The sequence below is a fragment of the Protopterus annectens genome, chromosome 3.part1, assembly GCF_019279795.1.
Source record: "Protopterus annectens isolate FY-2018-M chromosome 3.part1, PAN1.0, whole genome shotgun sequence".
Taxonomy (NCBI): domain Eukaryota; kingdom Metazoa; phylum Chordata; order Ceratodontiformes; family Protopteridae; genus Protopterus; species Protopterus annectens.
Window position 1 is genome coordinate 1,504,360,988 of NC_056732.1, and position 27,659 is coordinate 1,504,388,646.

Below are 27,659 nucleotides of genomic sequence, written 5' to 3' on the forward strand. Positions count from 1 at the left end.
ACCCAACAGTTTGGTGGTTGGTTCTGGGGATATAATAGTTTTGTTGGTAGAGTTAACTGAGAAATCCAGAGGGGGGGGACTTCTTAGTAGGAGAGAAGAGGAGGAGTTTAGTCTTTTTGGGGTTTAGGAGAAGGCATCTATGTGTGAACCATTGCTCTACTGCGTTAAATACTTGTTGGGTAAGAGAGAGAAGTTCAGAAGAGGAGGGGGCTGAGCATATCAGTGTGGAGTCATCTGCATATTGTATACATGTGGCTTGGGGGATGGCAAGGTGAAGGTCATTAATAAATATGGAAAAAAGTAGAGGTCCTAGGATGGACCCTTGAGGGACACCAAGGTTGACGGGCAGGTGAGTTGAGAGAGACTTGTGCCATAGTATGGCCTGTTGTCTTTTATCAAGGTAGGACTGGAACCACTTTATAGAAGATGTATCTAGTGTCAGGGATTTCAGTATTTTGATGAGAATTTGGTGATTTGTCAAAAGCTTTAGACAGGTCAATAAATAGTGCTGAAGATAGCTTGTTTAGACTGCATGTTTTGTTGATACAATCTGTGAAGGAAAGAAGGGCAGTAGTAGTGTTATGTGATGGTCTGAAACCATATTGACAGTTGGATAGTAAGTTATTTTGTGTTAGGTGGTAAAGTAATTGTCTGTGAATGTAAGAATGTAAGACAGTAAACCACACCATGCAACAGAAAATGGAAAAAGAACAAGTATAAACAAACAGAATTTCATAAAACAGATATATTTTTGAGGGGCAAGCCCCATGTATCCCCATATGCCTTTACTTGCATAAACTTAGTATGATACCAAGTGGCCTCACTGAAAAAGCAAAATATGCATAAATCTATTCTGCTCTTTTTCCAAGTAAGACAGATTCCCTTCCAGACCAACAGCAGCAATACTACAGTAGAGAAATCATTTCACAGCAAATACATCCTTGAGAAAACTCCCCAAGAAAACCAAACATGGGCACAGTAAACCCTACCAAAGAGGAATCAGACTAAAGAAAGAGAACCGTTCAATGACTAGATCATCTTTCACCAGTCATTCTATATCAGAATGCAGACTGTAATTGGACAAAAACAGTGGTAATACTTACTGGTTCTGTTCTCCATATATACTTGCCAGTTTGAGGGACATCTCAATCACAGCATTATCATCCTATCAGAAAGAAAAACATTGTTAAATAAAATCAAAATTATGACATACTGGCCATGCAGAATAAATAGACAGAAAAGTGAAATATTAAGATATCAGAAAAAAAACCTGCAAAAGGTGGTCAAAACAAAGTTAAAAATATTATGCAATGCCATAAGCCAATACAGGACTGATACAAGTAATTCTAGTTTTATAAAAGTTATTATTTATTTGTTTTGTTTGGTTGAGCGGGTTAGTTCGTCATGGCTAGTGCCCTATTTTCAGGGGTGTCCTGAGGTGGTATTCATACTAAGGGATATTTGGTCAGGGCACCAAGAAAATCACCCTACTGCTTTGAATAAGTGCTGGGGGATCTTTTACATCTACTTGAACTACCACCAAATCAAGTAGGCAGGACCTCAGTTTAACATCTCATGCCGAGGATGGCACACTCAGGAATGCAGCACCTCCGTATGCTGAACTCCTGTGTCAGCAATGGAAAATGAATCCAATCATCAGAGACTTTCATTTCCACTTTCTAGTAATTGCTTTTCAGCAAGGCCTTAATATGTCAAGGCAATTCCCATTCTGTACCATAGCTCAAAAAAATAATTTCTTTAGTTACACCAATTTGCTCACCCAGTATCTCTGACAGAGCAGTTTGCAGAGAATCTTTAAAGTCTGCCAGCTCATTACACTCCTGGAATATATGTTCCCAATTACCTCTTTCTTCCCCATCAAACCTCCAACATTTGCTGTCTGCCTGAGGAAAAAAACTTTGGAGTTTGCTTCGGATATAAAAATACCTATGTAAACACCTCCAAGCAAAGATCCTAAATCTTCTAGACTGTTGCATATGTGGGAGACATACATATATCCCACCATTGTTTCTTTCTGAATTTCTTATCCATTCTCTCCTTCCCAATTCTTTCTAACCTCCTCTGACTGATTTTTACGGTTATCATGCAATATATTGCATGCTCTACTAATTATTCCTTTTTTAACAGCAGCTTCTGTTCTAGATTCTACTGAAAACTCTACCAGTGCCGGTGTTTCACTTAGAATCACCCTATTTCTTCTCTTTGTCTATACTCTGATATCAGTCCTTAATATGGAAGGCAATCTCTAGCCTGAAGTCCAAATAAATTCTTGGCTTCTTTCAACTCTATTACCATTCCCTCTAAGTATTTGCTCACAATACCTGGGTTCTTTTGCCAGTTTTCTCCAACAAATTCCATCCCCCTCTTGCCTGTTGTCTGTATCCCTACTTGCAGTCATCCCTATTGGCAGAATTTCCTTTCTCCATTCCCGTGTTGGCTTAATTCTTAGAATACGTTCAGCTACATTATGAATATAATATTCTGTATGGTTATTGTTATTTTAAGGATCTGCATCCAAAATCCCAGTCTCTCCTTGTTTCCTTTTTTTTAAACAAGAAACATCTTTAGTAAATTATCACTTATGACACAGGCAATCACACATTTATACAAATGAAAACAAACCTTATTGACATAATCCCAGCTGCAAGCATTTTACATCACAAACCATATTGACACAATCCTAAAGACAAACATTATACATAATTTATAATCTATCCATTGTCTGTCAGACATTATATAACTCATTCAAGTCCTGCCTTCTTTTAAACTTCATTCCTCCCCTGTATGTATTGTTCCCACATCATCATCCCTTTCCACTTTGAATTATAAGTTTCTGCTTGTGCTATAGATAGGAGCCTTAAATATGTAGCTCTGAAATGCTCCTTCAAACTGGGTAATCCCAAACTGTCTTGTTCAGTTGGAAGAATCAGCTTATCCCACTTGACTCTTGTCATCTTCCCCTACCACATAAAACCCTTCAGCTCTTTATAAATTGCTATCCACAACTTCTCATTTGGTTGATAAAAATATGCCTGAAATGTGAATAAAACTAAAGGGACTAAAAACATTTAACTTTGTGTATCTTGCTATTTATATCCATATAACACAGCTTCCAATTTCTCAGTTTTTGTATTACCTTTTCTTTAGTCTCTTCCCAATATTCTTAGCTGCCACACTGGAATCCTTTTTAATCCATACTTCTAACTACTTCATTTTATCATGTCCCCAGAGATATGGATATTGCTGAACCAATGTGTTTTGTGGGTACAGAATTTTCAGCTATTGCCTTTGTTTTAGCTTCATTAATTTTGTATCCCAAAAAGACATGAAACTGCCTCAAATGTTCCACAATACTGAAATGTCCTTTTCTAGTTTTATCAAGTATAACATAATATCATCTGCAAACAGAGCCCACTTTTCTTGACTACGATACAAATTATATCCTTGAATTTATGAGTCTCTTATTATCTTTACCAATGGTTCTAAATACAGTTCCCTGCCTGAATCCTCTGCTCAAACAGAAATTATCAGAAAGGAAGCCACCCACTTCACCTCCAATCACTCATATAGCCTCCTAATCAACCTTATAATTTTATCAGAGAATGCAAATGCTTCCATTGCCCTGCTCATAAACTCCCAGTTTACTCTTATCAAATGCTTTCTATGCATCAAGATCCATGAACAACAGTGGTATTTTCTTGCATTCAGCTTCCCTTTGGCTTATCAATGTTCTATTAATGTTGTCAAATGTTTGCCTCCCCTCCACAAAACCACACTGATCCATATATATCAATTTAGGTATCACCTTTGGCCATTCATTTAGCCACTATAGACATAAACAATTGGTTTAGGATCGAAATGGGCCTGTACAAAACTGGATCTGATGGGTCTTTACCCTCTTTAGGTATTACAGCAACCACCACTTTCTTTCAAGATGTTGGTGCTTCTCCTCTTAAAATACTATTAAACAAAACCTTCCAGATCTTTAGCATTTTCTTCTCTCCTAGCTTTCAAACTTCCAAAGGAATACCATCAATTCCTGGGAACTTTCCTCCTATCCTTAATGTTAGTAATTGAGCCTCAACTACCTCTAAACTTGGCATATTAATTCTTCCATAAACATTTCCATTTGTACCTTTTCTTGATCTCCATATTTCTCTGTTTTATACAGACTTTCATAAAATTTCTGGGATATTTGCAGCATATCTATAGACACATGATCTGAAATACTTACTGGATGCGTATCAAAATTTCAGTTAAATGCACATGTTCCTGTGAAATCTAAGTTCTGTCTAGCCTAGCCCAGTTTTTATATCTTGAGGAATAATACGTAAATTCACTCTGAACTCCTATTACTGAATTCACATCTTCCATGCCAAATATTTTCATAAATGACTTTAAAAATCCACCCTTGTTTATTGCATTTTCCCTTCTGGGCCCCCAGATACATCTTCACTACTGCAGATCAAATTCCACTCCCCACCTATTAGTAACATTCCCTGCTGAAAACTGATTATTTCTCCCAGAATTTTCTTAAGCTCCATCATAGCAGTTTTAAGAGGACTATAAATACATGCCAGTGTACTCCTCCATCCTTGCCAGTAGCCCCTCAGTACTAGAAATCTACCATTATTATCCTATTCTATCACTACTGGAGCTCCTCTTGCAATTAATATAAATATTCTTCTTTTCCTGTGTCCCAGATATTCCACTGAATACCCACTGTGAAGACCTTTATGAAATTCACATGTTTAGTTCTTTCCAACTGTGTCTCCTGTAGGATAGATATTTGCACTCTACATTTTCAATATAGTTCTCTCTCTCTTTTTTGTATATATATCTGTGAGACCATTAACATTTAAAGATAATATAGAAAGTGACATTACCTTCAAAAGTTATTATTCCCACCTTTTATTTGTAACAGCTTCATTGTTAAGTATTTAGTTCAAGATTTTGTGTTATGCACACACTAATGTTTGATAGGTTGCTCTTTTTATCTTTTATACAGTTGTTTCTTGTCATATCAATGTGAGCCTATATCACATCTTACAAAACTTTTTCTTTTATTGAAAGCTCTCAAAAATACACCCCTAAAACCTATTAACTTAATACTCACATACAAAACTAAGTTCATCTTCAAATATTGAAGTTTTACCCTCCTAATAGGAACACTTGTTCTAAACTGACAGCTACACTCACAAACTTGAGTTAACACAAAAGGAAGGTTATCCATGCTAAGATGCATGGTACAGCCTGCACTTCTATTGACTGCTGTCTGGTTTTGTTATACCTTCACTGCTCTTCCAGAATGGGAAAACACTTGAATACTTTCAGAAAACATAATCTCTTAGCCACTGAATGAAAGAAGTATTCTGTTTTTATTGTTCTTTATCAGACTGTCTCCATAGAGACATGAGCACCAGATACAGAGTTGATCCTACAAGCATTTATATATATATTTGCTAGAAGAAAGCTTTATTACATACAATGTTCTTTTTTTTATGTATTTGTTTTTGCTTTAAACTTATTGCTATATTGAGCCAATGGCCATAACCCAGTCATTACCTAGGCAAGAATGGTAAAAAGCATATCAATTTTTATTGTATCATACTCTTTTACCCAGACTTCTCTTCTAATTCTTTTTTTTACATTGGATTGCTTACATTTCTTAAAACTAAGAAGAACGAGAAAAGAATGGAAAAAAACAAGGGCACCTGATTACTTTAGTATTTCCATTACACTAGAAAATAAATGAGAAAACTTGACTTTATAGCATGCAGATTATTTCATGCACTGTAACAATATTACTGTCAAGAACAAAATTTTGTTTTACTTATAGTTAACTCTCTCCGTTCACCTCCCCCTCCTACATGTTATTCCAAACATTAATGGCATCAAGTAGAGCATATAACTTAGAGTCCCCTACAAGTTTAACAATGTCAAAAATTCCAATATTTCCAGAGTTTCTTGTTCTGTAATGTTTCACAAATATAATTAATGATTTGTAATCCCACATTTAATTTGTCAATTTCCAAGTTGCTGGTTTTATTCCTGTTTAATCTCCATCTCACAAATCCAGTCTCTGCTTCATTTCCAACATACTCTTGGTTCTTCTAGTCAACTCGTGCTTTTGTTCGGTCTCTCAAGCATTTTCTGTTGAAACATTGGAAACAGTTTCACTGGCACAGTCTCTCTGTGGTCTTTATTACTAGAAGAACAAGGAGAATATCCTCCTGTTTCACAGCTCACTTTTTGTTGGACAAACTTTTGTATTTCCTCCTTAGTATGTTCTGCATCAAAAATTATTTTGTTCCTCCAGGAAAGAATATTCTTAATATAGTTGAGTACTGCAGTTTGAATCTAATGCTTGCTTCACGACACTCCCTTATCAGTAGAATACATTTCCTCTTCTGCCTGGTGTACACTGAGTAATGATTTTCCACAAACACTCTACTGTCTCCTAGTTTTAGTACTTTGTCCATCTGTCATAGTTTTGCCAGAATCAACTCCTTCTGTTGGTAGGATTGCATCTTTACTATTAAAGGTCTAGGGTGCTTTCTCATGGGCAGGTTTGGAGCATACACACGATGTGCCTTTTCAATTAACAATGACTGCTGTGGAATACCAGTCCAGTTGCTTATTTGTACTTTCATAAAATTAATAGAGTCTGTTCCTTTCAGCTTGTCTGGTACAGCAGAAAATCTCAGGTTTTCCCTACATACACTATCCTCATATTCAGCCAACCTTTTCTTCATTTCACCTCAGATTTTTTGCTGTTTTATCACCTTACCTGGATATCTGTTTGAAGCTTCTTCCATTTTATCCAGTCTGTTGTTATTTGAGTTGATATACTCCATCTGTGTTTTGATTTACTTTTAATCATCTCTGAACACATTTGACATATTTTTTCTTTAGGTTACTGGAAGTCATGTGTTGCAGCAAAGCTGGAGCTTTCATTGCTTTTAGCTGAACAGCAGAATTCTTCCCAGTATTTTTTTCTCACCTTTTGTGATTGATTTTCTTTCAGGTTCTCTGAATTTTCTTTTTGCTGGCATCCAGGCAGTGCTCTTACTAGTCACTTACTGAAATTTACCTAAAAATGCGAGTTTACTGGCTCTCTCTTCTGAGTTTCTGTTTTCACACTGGGAGAGCTGAAATTAAGCTGTTCCTCAATGTGCAGCCATCTTGAAAGTCAGAATACATGACTGTTCTTACAAAAATGAAACAGTTATACAAAACACACACACGCACACACACACACATATATATATATATATATATATATGGAGAGAGAAAGGGAGGGGGAGAACAGAGGTTGTGAGAAGGAAAGTTAAGAAGAGAGTATAAGAGTAAAGATAAAAGTTGTTGAAAAATCGGTGTACCTATCAACAGGGTTTGGCCATCTACTGGTAGAGACTTGGCTTGAGATTAACACAAATGCATGAAAGATATATATTTCAAGTTATATGGTCTGCTTTTGCACATTTGCATTTGCTCTGTTTCAATGGGTATGTTTTAACATCTGGTCTGACTCTGCTGTATGAAAGAAATTTGGTATGGCTTTTATCATATTTGAGTTTTATGACACTGATAGGAAAAGACTGCCATCATTGTTAGGCACCAGGTTACAGATGAGGGCAGGGGAAAATGTTGCACAGGATTTGCAAGTCTGGCCCACATGAAAATGAAAACAGTAATGTGTTTGGTGATCCTTATGAAAATTTGTATATTGTATAAGATATCTGCTAATAACTCCTTTACAGAGTACAGCAAGTGTGAGCTTCATTCTTGGTTCCAAAAAGTTGCTTAAACATCACAGTCTGGTAGGCCTATTGAGTGAAATTCATTAGAAGAAATGAAATATATAGTTGTTTGTTACACTAATATATGAAATTTGGCATTTGTTTAATTATTTCAGTTAATATTTGCTACCAAATGCACAATAGTAGGAGTATATGGCACCAGGTTACACATGGGAGTGAGGAAAGAAAAGTGTTCCAGGTCTGTGACTTTAGGCCAAGTGCAAATGGAAACAAATATCATTCATATAAGGCAATAGTTATGGAAATTATGTATTTTTTAAATAATTTTGCTAATATCTCTATTTCAGTGAGTGATTAAGACACTGACAGTTGTCTAAAGCAATGTTTCATAATAATTCTGCAAATCGTTCAATTTCAGTGTGCCATATATATAGTTCAGCATTCAAAATATGCATTAAACTTGAGTCTAACATGATGTAGCAACACAGTAGCAAAAAGCAGCAAAGAAAACCACAAAGTAATCCACAAAATGCAGAAACACTTTATTCCTCTGACGTCTCGGCCTAAGCCTTCAAGGAGTACAGAACTTACAAAATGCACAGTACATATATAACAGTCACAAACTAATTAAACAATAAAAACAATTAAATTAACACCCTCCAATTAAATTCTTCATTTAACCCATGAGGGTACAGAGTACCAAATTTTAAAATGTAAATAGCTTCCTTAGAAAGCAAGTAATGCTTTATGTTACAAGTGTCAAAGCAGGATAAACTTATTTTTTCCAAAACAGTACCTTGTAGCCCCTCATTTTTACTATCATGGAATTTTTTAAAATGCGTAGCCACAGAGCTTTCCTCTTTCTTATTAACAATGTCCCTAGCATGTTCCATTAATCTCAACTTAAATGCCCTCCTGCAAATGGAAACAAATATCATTCATATAAGGCAATAGTTATGGAAATCTATGTATTTTTTAAATAATTTTGCTAATATCTCTATTTCAGTGAGTGATTAAGACACTGACAGTTGTCTAAAGCAATGTTTCATAATAATTCTGCAAATCGTTCAATTTCAGTGTGCCGTATATATAGTTCAGCATTCAAAATATGCATTAAATAAACATGAGTCTAACATGAGCATGGAGTTAATGGCATTAGCAAAACTAAACATATAAGGCCTTATTGCCTATGCTGATGTATGAAGCACTTTTAATACTTGCATTAATATTTCACTGGCAGACAATGATAAGTGTCAGGCATCAAGTTGTGCAGCAAGGTCTATGAAATTAAGCTAGACAAGATATGTGATGTTTGACCACAGAAAAATGAAGATACTGACAGCTGTATAAAGCAATGTTTCATAATAATTCTGCAAATAACTCCATTTCAATGTGCCATAAACAGGAGTTTAGATTCAGGGTTTAAACTAAATATTGAAAATATACAGTCTGCAATTCTACCCAGTTAAAGGCATTACAAGGAATAAGATATAACACTTTTTCTGGTACAGTTGTATACCAGATATCTGCATTATTATTTTACAGTCTGAAAGAGAAAGAAAATGTTACAGGTGTTAGGTGCCAATGTACGGATAAGGGTATGTGAAAGAAAGTTGCACAAGTTGTATGAACAGGTCAAAGGTAATGATCTATGAAGAATGATATTCTATAACAATATAAAAACAACTATTAATGAAAAATTGTGCTGTAATGTAATTTATATAGATTTTACTTCAGCATTTGACAGGGTCATACACATAACACTGATCGATAAATTAGAACAACTAGGCATTGTTGTACTCTTGATAAGATGGATAGCTGCATGGCTTACAAATAGGACATGGCAAGTATCATACAGCAACTGGACAGGTGAAATCCATGGTTATAGTCAGGGTGTCCCACAGGGCTTTGCCCTAGGCCCTTGCTTGTTTAGATTGTATCTTTCAGACATAACTTTTTTATCTGAGGTGTTCTACAGTCTATATGCAGATGACCTGAAATTGGGTAACCTGATTACAAGTGCTACATATAAAGGCATGTCTGCAAAATAACTTGCCTAAATTAACCACTTGGGCACAGGAGAATAATGTGCTGATAAATACATCAAAAACTAAGCATATGAGATTTGGTAGGCATAAATTGAAAGGTGAATATTTAATACAGCACACAGTGATTGAAACTGTAGACTCATTTAAGGACCTGGGTATAAGGGTAGATTCAGCTATGAGTTTTTCTAATCATATCAATCAATTAGTTAATGATAGTTATAGGTTCATAGGTTCATACTAGGCTATCTGCCCTGGGGCAATTATAAGCGTAGCCTGATTCTGTATGGCTTACGCCACCCCTTGATTTGAGTATACTGTGCCCTTTTTAAGGTTTAGTTTACTGTGCCTCTGTCTAATAGTGACACGGGAGTAATCCCTGGGACAAACCTACGATTCCCCATCCACTTATCGAGATTCTTCTTGAAGAGATTCAGTGAGGTGCTCTGCCTCACATGAACTGGAATTCTATTCCAGAGCGAAGGGAGCCTCTGGGTTATGAACCTGTCCCACCAGCAAGTTCTATTTATTTCTGTGCTGAGGTTCAAGTCCCTCGAGAGTGTGGCTCTAATGGATTTAGATTTACTGAGGTGGAGCATGTCCATTTATTCTGGATTTGACATTGCTTTGTATGTCAGGCATAGATCGCCTCGAAGTAGGAGGTATGCAACTGAGTAGAGCTGGAGTTTTTTTAACCGAGCAGCATATGGCATCTGTTTGAGACCCTTGATCCTCTTGGTGAGATACTTTTGGGGTCTTTCTAATTGCTGCAGGTGTCGGGTAAGGTACATCCCAAAAGGGGCATTGTATTCTATGATGGGCCTGATGAGGGATGAATAAAGGGGCACAATTACCTCTCTTGATCTAGATGTGAAACCCTTCGTGATGAGGTGGGCTATGTAGACTGTCTTTCTAACCACTTTGGCAAAGTGGTTTTCAAAGGAGAGATTGCTATCAACTTGGGTCCCCAGGTCCCTAATAACTTTCTCTGTACTTAATGGGTTTCTGCCTATGTGGTAATTTGTGGGCACATTGTTTTTGCCAAAGGGTATGACTATACATTTTTTGGCATTTAGCTTTAAACCATGGCGCTGGCACCAGTTATCTGTCTCTGTGAGACCTTTTTGAAGGATGTTTGTGTCAGCTGGAGAGTTGATTATGGCGCCCAATTTGCAGTCGTCTGCGAACTTGGTGAGCCATAGTCCTCCCACGTTTGCCTGTACCTCGGAAAAGTATATACCGAACAAGAGTGGTCCCAGGACTTAACCCTGTGGGATGCCACTTGTGACCGGTTTCGAGTCTGACATGGCTCCAGCAACTCTCACTCTGTGGGTTCTGTCTTTGAGCCAGTTTGCGACACATCTTGTGACATAGGGGTTTATATTTAAGCTGGATAGCTTATCTATGATGCCCGAGTGGGGTAGTGTGTCAAATGCCTTTGCAAGGTCCAGATAGGCTGTGTAGACTACCTTCCCTTCATCTATGGCTTTGGTGACTGTTTCAAAGAAGTCAACCAGGTTCAAAAGGCAGGATCTGCCCTTGACAAAGCCGAACTGGGTAGAATCTAGTGTCTGTAGGTCCTCAATGTCTTTGTTTATGAGCTCCATGATGATCCTCTCCATAGCCTTGCAGACTAAGCTAGTCAGGCTTATGGGGCGATAGTTTCCAGGGTCCGTAGAGGCTCCACCTTTGTGGAGTGGGACTACCGTTGCTGTACGCCATTCTGTGGGCACATATCCTGTAGTGAGGCTGAGATTGTATAGCTCTTTTATTTGAGGAATTAGTTCCTCTTGTAGTTCATGTAGGACGCAACCTGGGACGCCATCTGGTCCCATGAAAGCAGTGTTTTTTGCTTTGGAGAGGGCAGCCTTCACCTGAGCATTTGAGATGTTTGGGAGGCAGCCCTCTGCCGGGATAGATACTTGATCTTTTGGGAGGGGGGGGGGTGGAGAAGTTTGCACTGAACCTGTCTGCCAGGATATTGGCGATGTCTGTGGGTTCAGTGTATTTTTTGTCGTTTAGAATCAACTCAGAACTGGGAGTTGCATCCCAGGTTTCTAACATAACTGAAAAAAGCCTTATGATTGTCTTTGGTGTCCTGTGCAATTTTTCTCTCGAAGCTAGCCTTGGAGGATTTTATGAGGGATCGTAATTTTTTGCTAGTACTGATCAAAGATGCCTTCCCTATTAGGGATTTTGCTCTATCATGTAGTAGCTTCCTCCTTCTGTTGTACAGTTTATTTATGGCAGGGGTCCACCAGACCGGACGCCTGCCTTTGGATGATTGGGTCTTGGTTTTGTTTGGGATAGCATGATCCATGCATTCCTGGAGATGTCCGTAGAATGCATTTATATAGGATTCTGCAGTTTGGGCCGTAGTTTCCACTGGCCCTGGGGCCTTGAAGGATTCCACTTCGGTTTTGAGAAGTGAGAAGTTCGCTTTTGAGAAGTTTTTCACTGTGGTTTTCTGGGCTGGGGGTGGGGTTGGGATGTGGACATCCAGTGAAATTAATTTATGATCTGATCTTACCAATGAGGGATATACTTCTGGTGTGGAGCATAGAGTCCCCATGTTGGTAATGATCAGGTCTAGTATGTTGTCCCCTCTTGTGGGAGTGGTGACTAGTTGTTCCATAGCATTTGAGTTTATAATTTCCAGGAATCTTTGGGCTAAGGTGCTGGGGCTTGAGTAGTGCTCCCAGTCAATGTTTGGGTAGTTGAAGTCGCCCAATATAATGGTGTTCGGAGAGATCTTCATGTTCTCCAATGTTTTCAGGAAAGCCGAGTGGGATTCCTGACTTTGAGAGGGTGGTCTGTAGGATGCTATAAACTGAAAAGCAGTCTTGCCCACTGTTAGTTGCACATGGAAGGTCTCTGATACTTCGTGCAATGACACTAACCTGGAGGCGTGGATATCCTTGATAAATATGGAAACTCCCCCTCCTTTTGTGGTTCGGTCCGGGTTTTGGGGCCGAAAAGCATGATATGAGGTATAGCCTGGTAGTGTTGTGGTGCTCTCTGGAGCCTTGAACCAGGTTTCTGTCACTGCACAGATATCGATGTTCTCCATACTGAGGAGAGTTTTGAGTGCGTGCATCTTGAGGTTAAGACTTCTGGTGTTTAGCAGCATTACCCTTAGTTTCTTGTTCCTTGTGCTGTCTATGGGGATGGGTTTGAATTTTGAGCCTTGCCTAAAAAAGGCACTATGGGGGTGGCAAGAGCCTTTGCCAATATCCGAAAGCCCAGTGGTGACAGGTGCTATCCGTCCCTAGCGAAGCAACATGGCTTGTCGAGCATGTCATCCCAGGCTGACAGACACTGGATCCCCTTTGAATGACACCAAAATTTTAGCCAATTGTTAAAATCGATCAATTTGTCTTTGTACTGTGGCATCATTCTAGGTGAGGGTAAGATGCTGCTCAAGGTCAGGGTCATACCAGCTTGGGCTACATGATCAGAGAGCTCCTCTATGTCTCTCTTCATGTAGTCCAGGGAGGTACGTCTCAGGTCATTCACACCAGCATGTACAATGACCGAGTCATATTTGTATTTGCTTTGGAGTGACCTGAGTGCTTGCGTTATGTGTCGGATCCTAGCACCCGACAGGCAGCTCACCGTGACCTTCTCTTTATTCAGCCTGTTGAGCGGGACGTCAGTGTGTCTGACAATAGAGTCACCTATAACCAGAGTATCAGGTGTGTTATTCAGCCTTAAGGGCTGTGGCTGCTTGGCACATTGACTTTGGGGGTTATGTGTTGTGTGTGTTTTGTTTTGAGGTAGCGTTTGCTTGGATGTCTGCTTTGGCGTCTCTGTTGCTTAGGTAGATTTTTATTTAGAGCCTCCGAGTATGTTTTTGTGTATTTATGTGTTTGGTTCGCTGATGTGGTGGGACTATGTGATACTGGAATTGTGTTGTGTGAGGTTACCTTCTCCTCCTGACTGGTTACACCAGTTTTGAGATGAGAGAGCTCAGCCTCCAGTTTGGCTAAATAGTTGCATCTCTCACATATATTTTGAACCTGTTTGGAGGAGGAGAGGGTTGTCCGTGTACATGAGACAGTTGTAACATTGCCTCAAAATTCCCAGATTCACCAGCTGGACTGGAGAGGAAACCATTGACTGACCTTTGGACATGCTAGAGTAATAGGGAAACTGAATTTAAGACGGACCAATAGAGGACAGGGTAATCGTAGAGAGTATAAGAGTAAGTAGTGCTTATGGTTTAATAGTGCTAACTTGTAGGATTACTTAATTGGACCAGTGAAGGGCCTTAGAATGAGAATATGGTGTTTAAATTGAGAGATAGAGAAGTTCTAAGGGAAAAAGTGAAGAGCAGACTTTGTGGAGCCAAGAATAGTTTAAACCCAATTAGGCAGCGCTGCCCGCTGTTGCGCTATGCACAAAAACGCGCAAAACCGTGCAAAAGAGGGTTTTAAGAGAGGAAGATGAAGGAGTTTTGGAATTGACCCAAAATGGCCAATAAAACTACAGTTTCAAGTCAGTAACCACTCCCACAGGGGCAGGCAGGCTGCTCAATGTTTTTCACTGCCACTGATCAACAGAGAGACTTCCCTTTAGCCCAAGCAAAAAATGGCCTCACAGAAACTTACAAACAGTTCAAGAACAGCAAGCCTGTAACTGAACTTTTTTAAATCTCAGAAAAGTGGGAAAAAAGCAAGATTTATTCTTTGTTTTTTTTTGTTTTTTCAGAGATAGCAGAGGTTCACAAGTATCAACAAGTTATAACAGTGCAGTAAATGACCCCACACAAGAGTGCTAGGCCAAAGACAGATAAAAATGCAAGTTTTGAGAAAAAAACGATTTTAAAAATAAGTGCAAACAGGAAATTCAGTAAACAGCTCTAGGTTGTGCTCTAAATACAGTTACTAATGCAGAAATCAAATTTAACAAGCCAGAAAATGCTAAAAATAGGAGGCTATGCAGACAAACTTAGCAAATAAACAGAGGAAAAATACTTAAAATCTCAAAAGTGGCTCCTTTCTTCTCTCAGCGTTTTCTCCTCTTGGTGGGTGCATCACCAACAGCCAACAAGCCTGAAAAGACGCCAAAACCACAAGGCAGCCAGGTTTTAAGAGAGGAAGATGAAGGAGTTTTGGAATTGATCCAAAATGGCCAATAAAATTACAGTTTCAAGTCAGTAACCACTCCCACAGGGGCAGGCAGGCTGCTCAATGTTTTTCACTGCCACTGATCAACAGAGAGACTTCCCTTTAGCCCAACTAAAAATGGCCTCACAGAAACTTACAAACAGTTCAAGAACAGCAAGCCTGTAACTGAACTTTTTTAAATCTCAGAAAAGTGGGAAAAAAAGCAAGATTTTTTTTTGTTTTTTCAGAGATAGCAGAGGTTCACAAGTATCAACAAGTTATAACAGTGCAGTAAATGACCCCACACAAAAGTGCTAGGCCAAAGACAGATAAAATGCAAGTTTTGAGAAAAAAACGATTTTAAAAATAAGTGCAAATAGAACTACAGGTTGTAAAAAAAGATTTATAAAGTCTAGGAAATCAAAAATAATGAAGTCTTTGCTTGTTAGTTACATTAGACCCAAACTTGAGTATGGAATAACAATATGGAAACCCTATAAGAAAACAAGTATGAGTAAACTGGAAACAGTACAACGAAAATATACCATGGGTATCCATGGATGTGAGAATTTAAGCTATTATGAAACTCTAAAATATCTGAACTTGTATAGTGTCTCTTGCAGATATCTAAGAGGAGATCTTATTCAGGTGACAGGACATTTAGTGACAACTACCTCTGGGAATGTTTGGGTTAACAAAACGTACTAGAGAATCTTCAGACAACCTATGTAGAAGATTCTATAGGAATGAGAAGTGCACAAATTGGTTCTCTGACAGAGTACCTGATGCATGGAACAGACTACCAAATTACATTAAAGCAAGTACTAATTGAGATATTTTTAAAAACAGCCTGGATACGTATTATGGGAACAAGTGTTTTGGTATATTGGCAAGCTAGAAGGGCATTAATGCCCATGCTTGAAATATATGTATGTATGTATGTATGTATGTACTTTGGGCATAACTTGTACTATGAATTTGTTGTGTATGACAATATCAAAGCCAAAAATTTAAAAGAAAACAATGAAAAGTACATTAACTTGCAGTGCTTCTGATGAGGAGAATTGGGGATATTTATTATAATGTATTCATAATCAACATTGTGAAACATGTTGTATTCTCATATTATCATGATTAGTGAGCATCCTGTACTATAACGGGAAAGCTGGTATCATTATGGACATATCTGCCACTGATACATAGCCTTCATCTAGTACAGCTGCAAAGATGTAATCATTGTGGTCCTAAATCCAGAGGACCAATTTGTGGAGACTCATGACATCTAAAATAATACACACTGAGGGCACAAACCAATTAACAGAAGTGACAAAGAAGTCAACAACGCTGACAGAGTGCATGAATGTATGTGCCCACATTCTGAAAGTCAAAGTGGCCATTTAAAGATGTACACTGCCTTCAAAGGTTTTATAGGAGAGAGAAAAAACATTTTGTAGAGATATATAGCATGATACTATTCATACTGGAGCAAAATTTCCCACATAACTTCATCATCTGAAGAAGTTGGAGGCAAACAACATCCAACAAGTCTATTGCTGTTTTACATCAAGGCCATTCACTATGGCTGAGAAGCAACAAAGCAGTGACAGGGTGGAGTTATACGTGACTCTAAGTAAATAACAGGACTACTTGCAGTGCATTGAATTTCTTATGGGCCACCATGATTCCCAATCTCTCAATATTAAAAATCATAGCACTGGCCTTTAAAAATCACAACAGAGGGCCAGAGAGAAGAGCACATTCTTATTTTTCACAGTAGAGGGTCTTAATAATACTACACCCTGGGTCTATATTAGATAAACGAAAGTTTATCTAACCGAACGCTCACATGAGCGAAAATCCAGGAACTCGAAACTGCACCCCCCACTAAATATATATTCCAACTCCGAGATCGCACTACAGTGAGGAAAGGGCAGATATCTTCACTGTACCGCAATCTCACAATTGCAGTTTCGAGTTCCGCAATTTTCGCTCATGTGAGTGTTCGATTAGATACTCTTTCATTTATCTAATATAGACCCCTACACCCTACATACAGTAGGTAGAGGCAGTGAGTGTTTTCATATGTTAGGTTAATTAATTTAAATGTACCCCTAAACAGGTCTGAATTTGTGAGGAATATTAGTAAATATAGGAGAAACAAGACAAAACCTCCAAATCACAGCACTATGCCTAAAGCATAGCAGCTGTGAGGTGTGCAGGCCACAACACACAACTTCGCACATAATTAAGTCAACACTATCAGGAAATGAAGCACCTAAAATACCCTGACCCAAGCACTTGAATCCACATACTGCATTGTCAACATGTCTGTCTAAAATATCATCATCAGACTCACACTCCCAAAACAAATATCTCAAAAAGGTACCAGCTACTTAAAAAAAAGCTGCGTGCATCCCTGACAAGTACATACTCTCCATTCCATACAAATACAGTTCCTGTTTCTTCAGACATACACCTGCATATATACAGGAGACAACACATATCCACAAACAATGAAAATAAATGCAAACATTGCCTCTCATATGTGAATATGCCTAATGGTTGAAGATCAGCTGGTTATCAACAAGTTGCTGGTTAAATCTATACTAATGAGCTCTCCTTCAGTAATATATACTCAAACATACAGAAGGAACTTAATCATAGGATCTCAGGAGGTTACTAGGCTAATGGCCCCAGGGCCCTTACAAGCCTAGCCAATTTCAACCTGTGTCTCCAAGGGTGTCAAGCAGACACTAAAATCAGCACCTATTCCCCTATCCAAGAGGGACACAGGTGGAACCCCCCAGGGTGAATTTCCAGTTACCCATCCAATTGTCCAAATTACACTTAAATAGGGCCAATGAGGGGCTGTGTTTAGCATGAATAGGAAGCTTGTTCCAAAAGTGGGGCAACCTCTGTGAAACAAATCTGTCTCTCCAGCCAGTTCTGTTGATATCACATACCAGGTTAAGGTCCTTTGAGTGAGTGACCCGTGTGCCATTTAACTTCTGAATGTGCAGCATTTCCATTAAAGCTGGGTCACAAATTGCTCTATATGCAAGGTACAGGTTGCCTCTGAACAGTCTGTACGATACAGAGTAAAGTGACAATGATTTCAGTCTGTCCGCATAAGACAAATCTTGAAGATCCTGAATCTTCTTTATGTCGATATATAATGTCAATCTGTTTCTTACCTGTTGTCACTGTGAACCCCACAAACATGTCTGGTTATACAAGAACATGTCCATTTTCTTATATACAGAAAAAGGTGTTGTTTCCATCTTTCTATCTAAACAGAAGGGCCCTTCTTCAATGTGTGTGTGTGTGTGTGTGTGTGTGTGTGTGTGTGTGTGTGTGTGTGTGTGTGTGTGTGTGTGTGTGTGTGTACATACATGTGTATGTACCTAGACAGACAGACAGATACATAGAGAGAGAGAGAGAGACAGAGAGCGACACCATTCCATTTTTGCTCCATGGGCTGAAACCAAAGTCACACATGCAGATGAATTCCTCTGTTTGCTGAGGTTTGAACAGTGCAGTCCCACTTTAGTGTTTATGTGCTATTGGCTATGTTATATTGTTGAATACTGGTCCTTGACAATCGTATTCTTGCTGAGTTCACCTCTGGGATATAGGACCACACGTATATACTTTTAAGTATATTTTAATATCTCAGAGAAGAAAAATGGCACCCAAGCACGTCTGTTGTAAATATTAGGTGTACTGATGCTAGGTATACTGAGACACCATCACTTGTTTTCAAAAATATACAAAACAATATGCACCAGGTCTGTAAATATACACTTATGAGCTTGAATTTTATACCATTGTGAAGATCTGGTGTGCTGAACAATTTTCATGTATATACCTCGTACAGACTGAGTTATGAACATTTGTTTCAAGTGTGGTTTTATTAAAGGACCTTCTGGAAAACAACTCAGCATGCACCACTGTTCGTATGGAAGAAATTAACAGCCACCATGCTTAACGTCCTGTAGAGTGAACAACTTAATATTATTTACTTTGGTTTAAATACTTCAAGCAGGTGAAATACCTCAGTGATTCTGTTTTCTCCATCTACTTTAAATAAAGTAATATTTTATTTATTTATTTTTACATTTGACTGGGTTAGTCCGACTGGGCCCAGAGAGCCCTTTTTCAGCAGAGACCCGAAGAGAAAAGCTCCAGGAAAGTAATTAAAAAAATAAGAAAAACATAACAATTCAAGTTGTAAGATACTTAACAGTACAAAAACAGAGGGAAATATACAATACGAATATATACAAGGCAAAAGTACAGTATTTTGAGAATGCAGTAACAATATGTTTGAGAAATTTGGATAGCATTAAGTTATTTACAAGGAATGTAGCAATGCCTAAAATAAAAAAAAATAAAAAATTCAGAGTAACATCACAGCATAGTGCAACAGAGATGCATTTGACGTACTAACTGCAGAAAGAGTAATATATGTAGACAGTTTAGGTAGATATCAGGCAGATATGTTAACTGAGAGAAGAAGAAAAATTCATTAGGTAATTTCCTGACAAGTACATATCCATGCATGTTGGAAATTCATTTTTAGTTGCTTTTTGAATTTGTCACTCTTGGTAGTGGAGCGAAGGGACAATGGAAGTTTGTTCCATGAGTATGCAATTGAATAAGTATTTTTCTAATATTTTTGTTTGGCTTGGTCACCGTCAGAAGGTTTTGTTGTGTTCTTCTGAGGTCACAATTGGGTGTATAGAGTGTAATTATGGATGTAAGGGCAGGGCAGGAGTTGGGGCTATTTAGGATGCTGTGTGCAATTTGTAGTTGTGATATCTGAAGCATGTGGGGGAGCTCAGGCCATCTTAAGCTTTTCAGGGATATACAATGATGGTATTTGTAGCTATTACTAGCTGCGAATCTTGCTGTCTTGTTATAGGTGTTTTTTAGTCTGGTTAAGAGATTATTTTGGAGGTTAGTAAGTATGACAGCATCATATAGCAGGGAAGGTAAAATAAATGTTTGAGCCAGTACAGGTCTAGATTTGTTAGGTATATATTGTTGTTATGGTACAGAAGACCTAGTTTTTGATTGGACTTTTTGATACAGTTTAAGATATGTAGGTCAAATTTTAATTGGTCATCTATAGTAACGCCAAGCAATTTGGTGTTTGTGTCGGTGGTGATAATTGTATTATCTAAGGATGAAATGTTGAAGTTGTCTTTAGCTGGATTGAGGTTTTTTGGAAGGAAAATGAGAAGCTTGGTCTTTTGGGGGTTGAGAAGCAGGTTGCTTTCAGTTAGCTATTGTTCTACTAGGTGCAGAGACTGTTGAGTGTGGAGATTTTGTAATATTCCCAGTCTAGAGTGGGTAGAGTAAGGTCTTCCATCACTATTGCTCTCTTTTTCTCTGTCCATCCCTTAGATCCCACTGTTAGTTAACTCAACATAGCTCATTCCTGCCAGGAGTAATCTTAAGAGAATGTCAATGCACCAAATTCCTCCTTTTTCCAAAGTCAACTTTACTGCTAGGAAGCTTATCACTGGCTACTTACTTTCTTAGCCTTTTATAGCTTTCACCTGCCCCATCTCCACACACCTTATGACTTTCTAATCCACCTATTACCTCATGAATACTGCCAAACCCTGTCCTTGTTTACCCAGTCTTTCCTGAACGCTGAACATCCTATACCTCAGAATCACCATTTGTCATTAAACATATTTCACAAAAAATATAATTAAAAACAAATGTTCAAACTCAAAATGATCTAGCTACAAAAATCAAAGCTCAACATATAAAACCTAATACAGTAACCTACTACACTGTTTTTCTTTAGTGAGCAATCTCCCTGCATTTACATCTACTGCTACTTATACAGACTTACTCCAAGGTTGTCAACAGTGGAAAAAGGGCAAATTTTCACTGCCCACCCTACCACTATCTCCCACAAAGCTATATCAGTATTTTCAGTTCATATAACTATTCAATTGCTTCTGCCATTATTACGGGTGTTCAACTAATTAAACTTTTGACCATCTACATGATGTCCCTCTCATCCCTTCCTACTACTGATCCATTTTTCTGTTATGTGGACCATACTCGCTTTGGTTTCAACTAGAAATGTTTTCAGCTCTGCCACTTTCCTACTTAGTCTTCTGGTTTTGGTAAGTACGACCCATACACTACCTCTAGCCTTCATTTTCTGACTAACCATTCCCTTTTCAATACTGTCATTTCAGATGTTAGTAAGCTCATTCCCTGCCATTTTTACTTGTCACTTTTAAATCTTTCCCTTATTTGTTCCTTCTTTTATCCCTCCTTCTACCATTTCATCTTCATCTACCCTTGCATCCCTTCTTGCCCTTCCCTGATGCTTCTCCTCCTTGTATTTACTGCTTTTTCCTAGCTATTGTTGAGTTCATCTCTTACTATCTTACCCTTTTCTATATAATTACCCTGTTATCTTCACACTTGTCCCTACCAGACCTTAATGCTTACCTGCTACCTCTTTTGATTCATTCCTCCTCCTTCCCTCTGTGAACCTTTTAAGTTTACTGACCTGTTTTGCTTTTTATTGAAAGATGTTCCCCTTCTTCCACTTTCTATCTCAGGTTGAAAGCACCTCAACCTAATTTATCTATTCAGCCAATACTCGGTGCAGTTCCCTGCTGAATAATTTGTCATATTCCCCACTTGTCTCACTTGCTTACTTCCTCATTCTCTGGGCCAGCAGCTGAAATAACAGCTATGTACTCACAAGCTCAGGCAGTCTTGTAAGGCAAGCTTTGGCAGTGAGTAACTGCTGCTATTTCCACTTCTGATATTTCAAGTCTGGCAATATTTTTGTCATTCCTTCCCAGGTTTAATGGCACATATGTCTCCTGTCAGAGCATGCCTTGATGATATGTTCCTAGCCGTGCTTCAGGACTATTCAGCTCAACATATGACCACTGATAAGCATCACCTGGAAGATAGGAGACAAAATATATCAATATAAAATATATGCCTGAGCAACTTATAGGAATCTACTGCCACAGCTACTGGGGGAACAGGCCATCCAAACAAAGGTGTAAAGATGGAGAGTTAATAAGCACATGCTGAAAAAGTCCCTCATAGGTCAGATGATATGGAGTAAATGCATACCTGTTACAAGGATTTTCTGCAATGGACAAGTGCCAGGAATGATCCCTATTAGTGAAAATTAAACTTACTTTTGGTCTAAGGATACCCCAAAGGTTGAATACTCAGACGTTCAAGCCATGTATCACCTAGGCACAAAAGGAGACCCAACTCCTTGAATCACAGACCAAGCATTTATATTTAATGAAGGCATTAGAAAACTAAGTAACCATGCCACACATGTCCATAATGAAAGCATTCTTGAAATATTCAAAACAAAATGCAGTCGTGCCTCCAGGGTTTGCCTTTGATAGCAGTATTTTCCAATGGACAGTTAGCAGCCTGATGCCAAAACATAATGTAGTTAGCAATCTTATTATAGGTTCATAGTTTCATACGTTACTAGTAGGTTAACTGCCCTTGTGGGCCATTTTAAGCCTAGCCAATTACCCCATGTGCGAATCAAACCCTGCACCTTGTGTGTGTAACGCAAACACCTTAACCATTATACCAACCTCCCACCCTACAAAGGATTTGCTCTGTACTGGTAAACCCGTCCATCCCTCTCTGGAGTGAAGATGTGTAGCAGTTTGGCCCCCCTAAACTAATGCACCCTACTCAAGTTAAACTGAGCTAGTGGTGCATGCTCAAGATATGAGAGTCAATCAATCTCTCTCTCTTTCCCTCTCTCTGTCTTGGTTTCTGCCCTAAGAAAAGAGACAAGATGATGATTAGACTGATTCAAGGCCAATTCCATCACCGATTTAAATAAAATTAGAAGTTATGTACTTACCGTAACTTGGCATCTGTGTTGTCCATTTTCATTCTTCCTCAAGAATGGGTCTAGGATCCAATCCTCAGATCCAACTCAGCCGCATATACAAAATTTTGGACCCACAATACCCTATGCCATCCCTAACTCCTCAGATCGAGTTTGTTGCTTTGTTGCCCATTGTGTTATAGAGATAGAACACGTAGAAGAAAAAGTCTGAGGCTCAAACCAGGAAGATGAAGGTTCTTATACCATCCAAAGATCATTCTAGGAGTGACAGGACTGGGGGATGGCTGGGAGGGAAGGTGAGGAAGAATGAAAATGGACAACACAGATGCCAAGATATGGTAAGCACATAACTTCTAAATCTGATGTTGTTCTTTTCATTCTTCCTCACAAATGGGTCAAAGTCCCAAGCTATGTAACTCTCAGGAGGCCCTCAAGGAAGGACATGCAGGAGCACTGTTGAACCAAAGAAAGCTCTGCTTCTGGAGATAATGTCTAATATTTAATGTGTAACACAGGTATGAGTCTTTGACCAGGTGGATGCAGCACAGATATTGTCAATGGAAGTTCTAAAGGAAAAGGCAGATGAAGTAGCCATAGATCTAGTGGAATGAGCTCTAGGAGGATGAGGGAACTCCAAACCTTTTTTTGAATAAATCAACAAAATGCAATCAGTAATTCATTTGGCCAGTAATCTTGGAAACTGCCTGACCTAAGCTATTAGGAGAAAAGGATAGAAACAAATGATCAAACTTCCTGTACTGTTTTGTTCTGTGCAAATAAAAACGTAATTGTCTGTGAACATTGAGGAGGTGCAACATATATTCGTCCTTATTAGCAAAGTTTGGAAAGAAAAGTGGCAATTGTATGGACTTGGTTAATGTTAGTCTCTGTGGCCACTATAGGCAGAAAGGAAGGATTGGTTCATAAAGATACTCTATCCTTATGAAAAATGAAGTAAGAAGGCTTAGCTGATAAGGCCTGGAGCTTGGAAATTCTTTTTGCTGAAGTAATAACTACTAAGAAGATTTTATCCGCTGGTTCAAATGGTTTCCTGAATTAACCCCTGAAGGTCCATCACCAGATCCCAAGGAAGACAGGGATCCTATATTGGAGGTCGAAGAAGGAAAACGTCTTTCATGAATGCTTTACACAACCTGGAAGATGTCAGAGAGAATGATTTGTTTCCAGCATGGAAGTGGAATATGGCTGCCAACTGAAGTTTAACAGTAGAAAAACTAGCTCCTTCCTTAAAAAGATCAGTGAGGCAAAGAAGAATGGCTGAAGTAGGTGCTGAAAAAGGGTCAATATTCTGCTTGGAAGTCCATACAGAAGCCTTTCCATTTGCTTCTGCAGACTTTCTTGCTAGATATATTTTGGGAGCCCAAGATAATGTCACAAACCGGGGAATCGAGTCTGGACCATCTTACTCTCACTGTAAGTGGAGAAACCATACAGTCAGCTTGAGGGCGTGGAGACTGGGATGTTGAATTCCTAATGGATGAGACAGAAATCCTGAGTGGCATCCAGTACCCATGGAGGATAATTCAAATGAGACCAGAGGAAGGGGAACCATACCTGTTGAGGCCAGAAGGGGGCAATGAGGATGAATGAGCTCTTCAGTCTGCTTGCTTTCTGCAAAAACTTTGGAATCAGAGAAAGAGGGGGGGTAGGCATAGAGAAGATCTAGGGGCCAATCATGAATCAGAGCGTCCCTCTGTGACTCCCCTAGAGGGGGGGGATCAGAGCAAACTACTTGATGTACTTGTTGTTGAGGGGCGAGGCAAATAGGTCGCAGCAAAGCAGGCCCCGGTGGCTGAAATCAAATTTGCTACTGTCTGATTGAGGGACCACTTATGAGGAATCAGAATGGACCTGCTGAGTCTGTCTGCCAGCATATTGGTCTTCCACAGGATGTGTGTTGCAATGAGAAAGCCGTATGAAGAGATCACCCATTACCAGACCCTCATGGCCTCTCTGCACAAAGGGCAGGAACGGGTTCTTCCTAGTTTGTTGATGTACCAGACTACTGACATGTTGTCTGTGTTGACTGCAATAGTACCTAGAGGAAAAATGTCTTGAAAAGCTTGCAACAATAGGACTGCTTTGATCTCAAGGACACTGATATGCAACTAGGTCTCCAAGCGGGACCACATGCCTTAGACCATATTTCCCATGAAATGCCATCCACCCCAGCTGGGAAGTGTCCGTGGTCACTGTGGTGATTGGGGAAGATGGAAGAATGGCCATCCCAGAAAGAGATTGTCTGAATGGATCCACCAACGAACACGATGTTTGCAAATTGGAGTGAGTTTTATGGGAAATGATAAAGGCTGGTAAAGAATAGACCACTGCACTGCCAGTGTCCATTGAAGGATTCGCATAAAGAATCTTACTAGAGGAACTAGAAAAATGGCAGCTGACACTGACCCAAGTGCTTGTAGCACTAGTTTTGCTGAAGGGGGACAGATGAGACAGTACATCTCGCACCTGATTTCTCAATGATGTGATGCGAAGAAGGGGTAATGATGCCACTTGAGTCATAGTATTCAGGTGAGTTCCTATAAATTCCAGAGTCTGTAAAGGAGTTAGCTTTGATTTGGCATGGTTTATTATAATGCCCAGGGAGTTGGATACCTGAAGCAAGAAATCCCTGGCTTGTAGAAGTTGATGCCAGGTTGAGGTGGTGAGGAGCCAATCATAGAGATAGGGAAACACCTGGAATCCTTTGAGTCTGAAGTGAGCTGCCACAACTGCCATACATTTGGTGAACACCCAGGGGGTTTCAGTGAGTCCAAATGGCAGTGCTCTGAGTTGGTACTGACTAGCTCCCAGACAAAAACACAGGTGTTTCCTGGAGCACATCCAATCGTCCTTGCATAGAAGGGGCAGGATGGAATGAACTGTAACCATTCAGAAGTTCAGCTTTTTCATATACTGATTCAAACTGCTTAGATTCAAAATTGGTCTCAGGTCCCCTGTTTACTTTGGCACTAAAAAGAAGAGGGAGTAAGTTCCAAATCCTATTTGTTCAGGTGGGACCACCTGGATGACTCTTTTTTTGTAGCAACTTTTTGAATTTCTTGAGATGCGTATTCCCTCTGACTGGGTTGAACATCAGCGAGTCTTCTTCTTTGGACAGGAGGAGGAAGGGAAAAGGGTATGTAGTAACCTCTGGATATGATTCTTAGCACCCACGCATTATTTGTGATATTTAGTCAGGTATCAAGATGCAAAGAAAAATAACCCCGACTGCCTCCAGAGATGGACAGCCGGGTGGCACTTTAAGACCGCTGATAGGGCCTATCATAGAAAGAGTCTCTGAAGCCCTGGTTTTGTGCACTCCCCTCTCCCTCTGGGGAAATGTGTACCACTGATACATCCTCCTCTTTCTTTGGAGAAAGTATCCCTACATGAGCCCTGAAAAGGTCCCTGAGATTTCCAAAACCACATTTTCTTACCAACTCACTGGTTCCTAGAAAATGTACAATGAGGGGTAGAAAACTTAATTCCAAAGGCAGATGGGGTCTTTCCTTCCTGCTCACTGCAGGTGAGTATATCTTCCACTGATGGCCCGAACAAGGAGGAGCCATCAAAGGGGACATTAACAAATGACATAGGTTCATAGGTTGGTAGCTAACTGCCCCTGTGAGCCATTTTAAGCCTAGCCAATTATCTCTTGTGAGACTCAAACCCTGCACCTTGTGTCTGTAAGGCAAACACCTTCACCATTAGGCCACCCTCCCAACCCCTTGAAAGGTTCGGCAAAGTCACAGAGCCTCATCCAGGCATGTCTCCTAATAGCTATGCCAGAACCAGCTGCTCATGAGGCACTGTCTGCTGTATGGGAGATCAGCCTCACTGACAAAGAGGCAATGGACGAAAGGGTAGTCAGTTGAGGAGAAAACTTCTTGTGATCCTCCGCAAACATGGACTCAGACAGAGATTTTGAAAGCTCCTTCATCAAATCTATCTGTAAGTGAGTGAAATGTGTATATACGTGCTTTCCAAATCTGTCCATCGCTCTGGATTCCCTGTTCGGTGGATGGACAGAGGAGCTTTGTTCAGCTATCTCCTTCTTAGTGGCTGCCGCCAGAAATAAAGCATCAACGGGGATTCCCTTGCTCCAGTGGGGTTTGTCTGAAAGAGGAACTAAAAATTTATCCAGGCGCTTGGGGATGGCTTGACAGTGTTTCCATGCAGATGGGAAACTAGATCAATAAGTTGATCCACGGGGGGGGGGGGGGGGTCACCCAAGATGTACATGGGCAAGCCCCAAAAGCCTCCAGGAACACCGACTCCTCAGAAGAAGCTTGGTAAGACCAGCCACCATTCTGTTTGAGGAGTTGTGGTATCCTTCTCCCTCATCAAAATCAGTGTCTTCCATGAGAAACTCCACTGAGAAATATATGTGCCTCCTCTTGCACATTTTCTTCCGAGGTACCTCTTCTGTGGGGTGTTCAGGGGAGATTTCGGAAGAAGGGAGTAATCCCTCTGGGAAACAAGTGTGGAGGTTTCCAGGAGGAGTTGGCTGACCCTCTCGGACCCAATGAGGGGGCTAAGGGTAGGATCCGAGATTTAATAGGACAGCTCCCTATACATTTATGTATGCACAGTGGATATAAAAAGTGTACACACCCCTGTTAAAATGCCAGGTTTTTGCGATATAAAAAAATGAGACCATAATAAATCATTTCAAAACTTTTCTCACCTTTAATGTGACCTATAACCTGTACAATTCAATTGAAAAACACAAATCTATTAGGGGAAAAAATATAAAAAATAAAAAACCTACATAAGCTGGTTGCATAAGTGTGCACTATCTTAAACTAATAGTTTG

At 39.5% G+C, this 27,659-nt stretch overlaps 1 protein-coding gene across 2 annotated transcripts in view; it reads right to left on the reverse strand.

Moving 5' to 3' along the window:
- The window catches only part of TTC19 (tetratricopeptide repeat domain 19), a 700,715-nt gene that overhangs the window by 235,540 nt on the left and 437,516 nt on the right, over positions 1 to 27,659 (reverse strand). For both annotated transcript variants that reach the window (XM_044067578.1, XM_044067577.1), the window contains one exon: positions 1,104 to 1,165. In XM_044067578.1, coding sequence (XP_043923513.1) covers positions 1,104 to 1,165 — 62 coding nt within the window. The remainder of the gene's footprint in view (positions 1 to 1,103; positions 1,166 to 27,659) is intronic.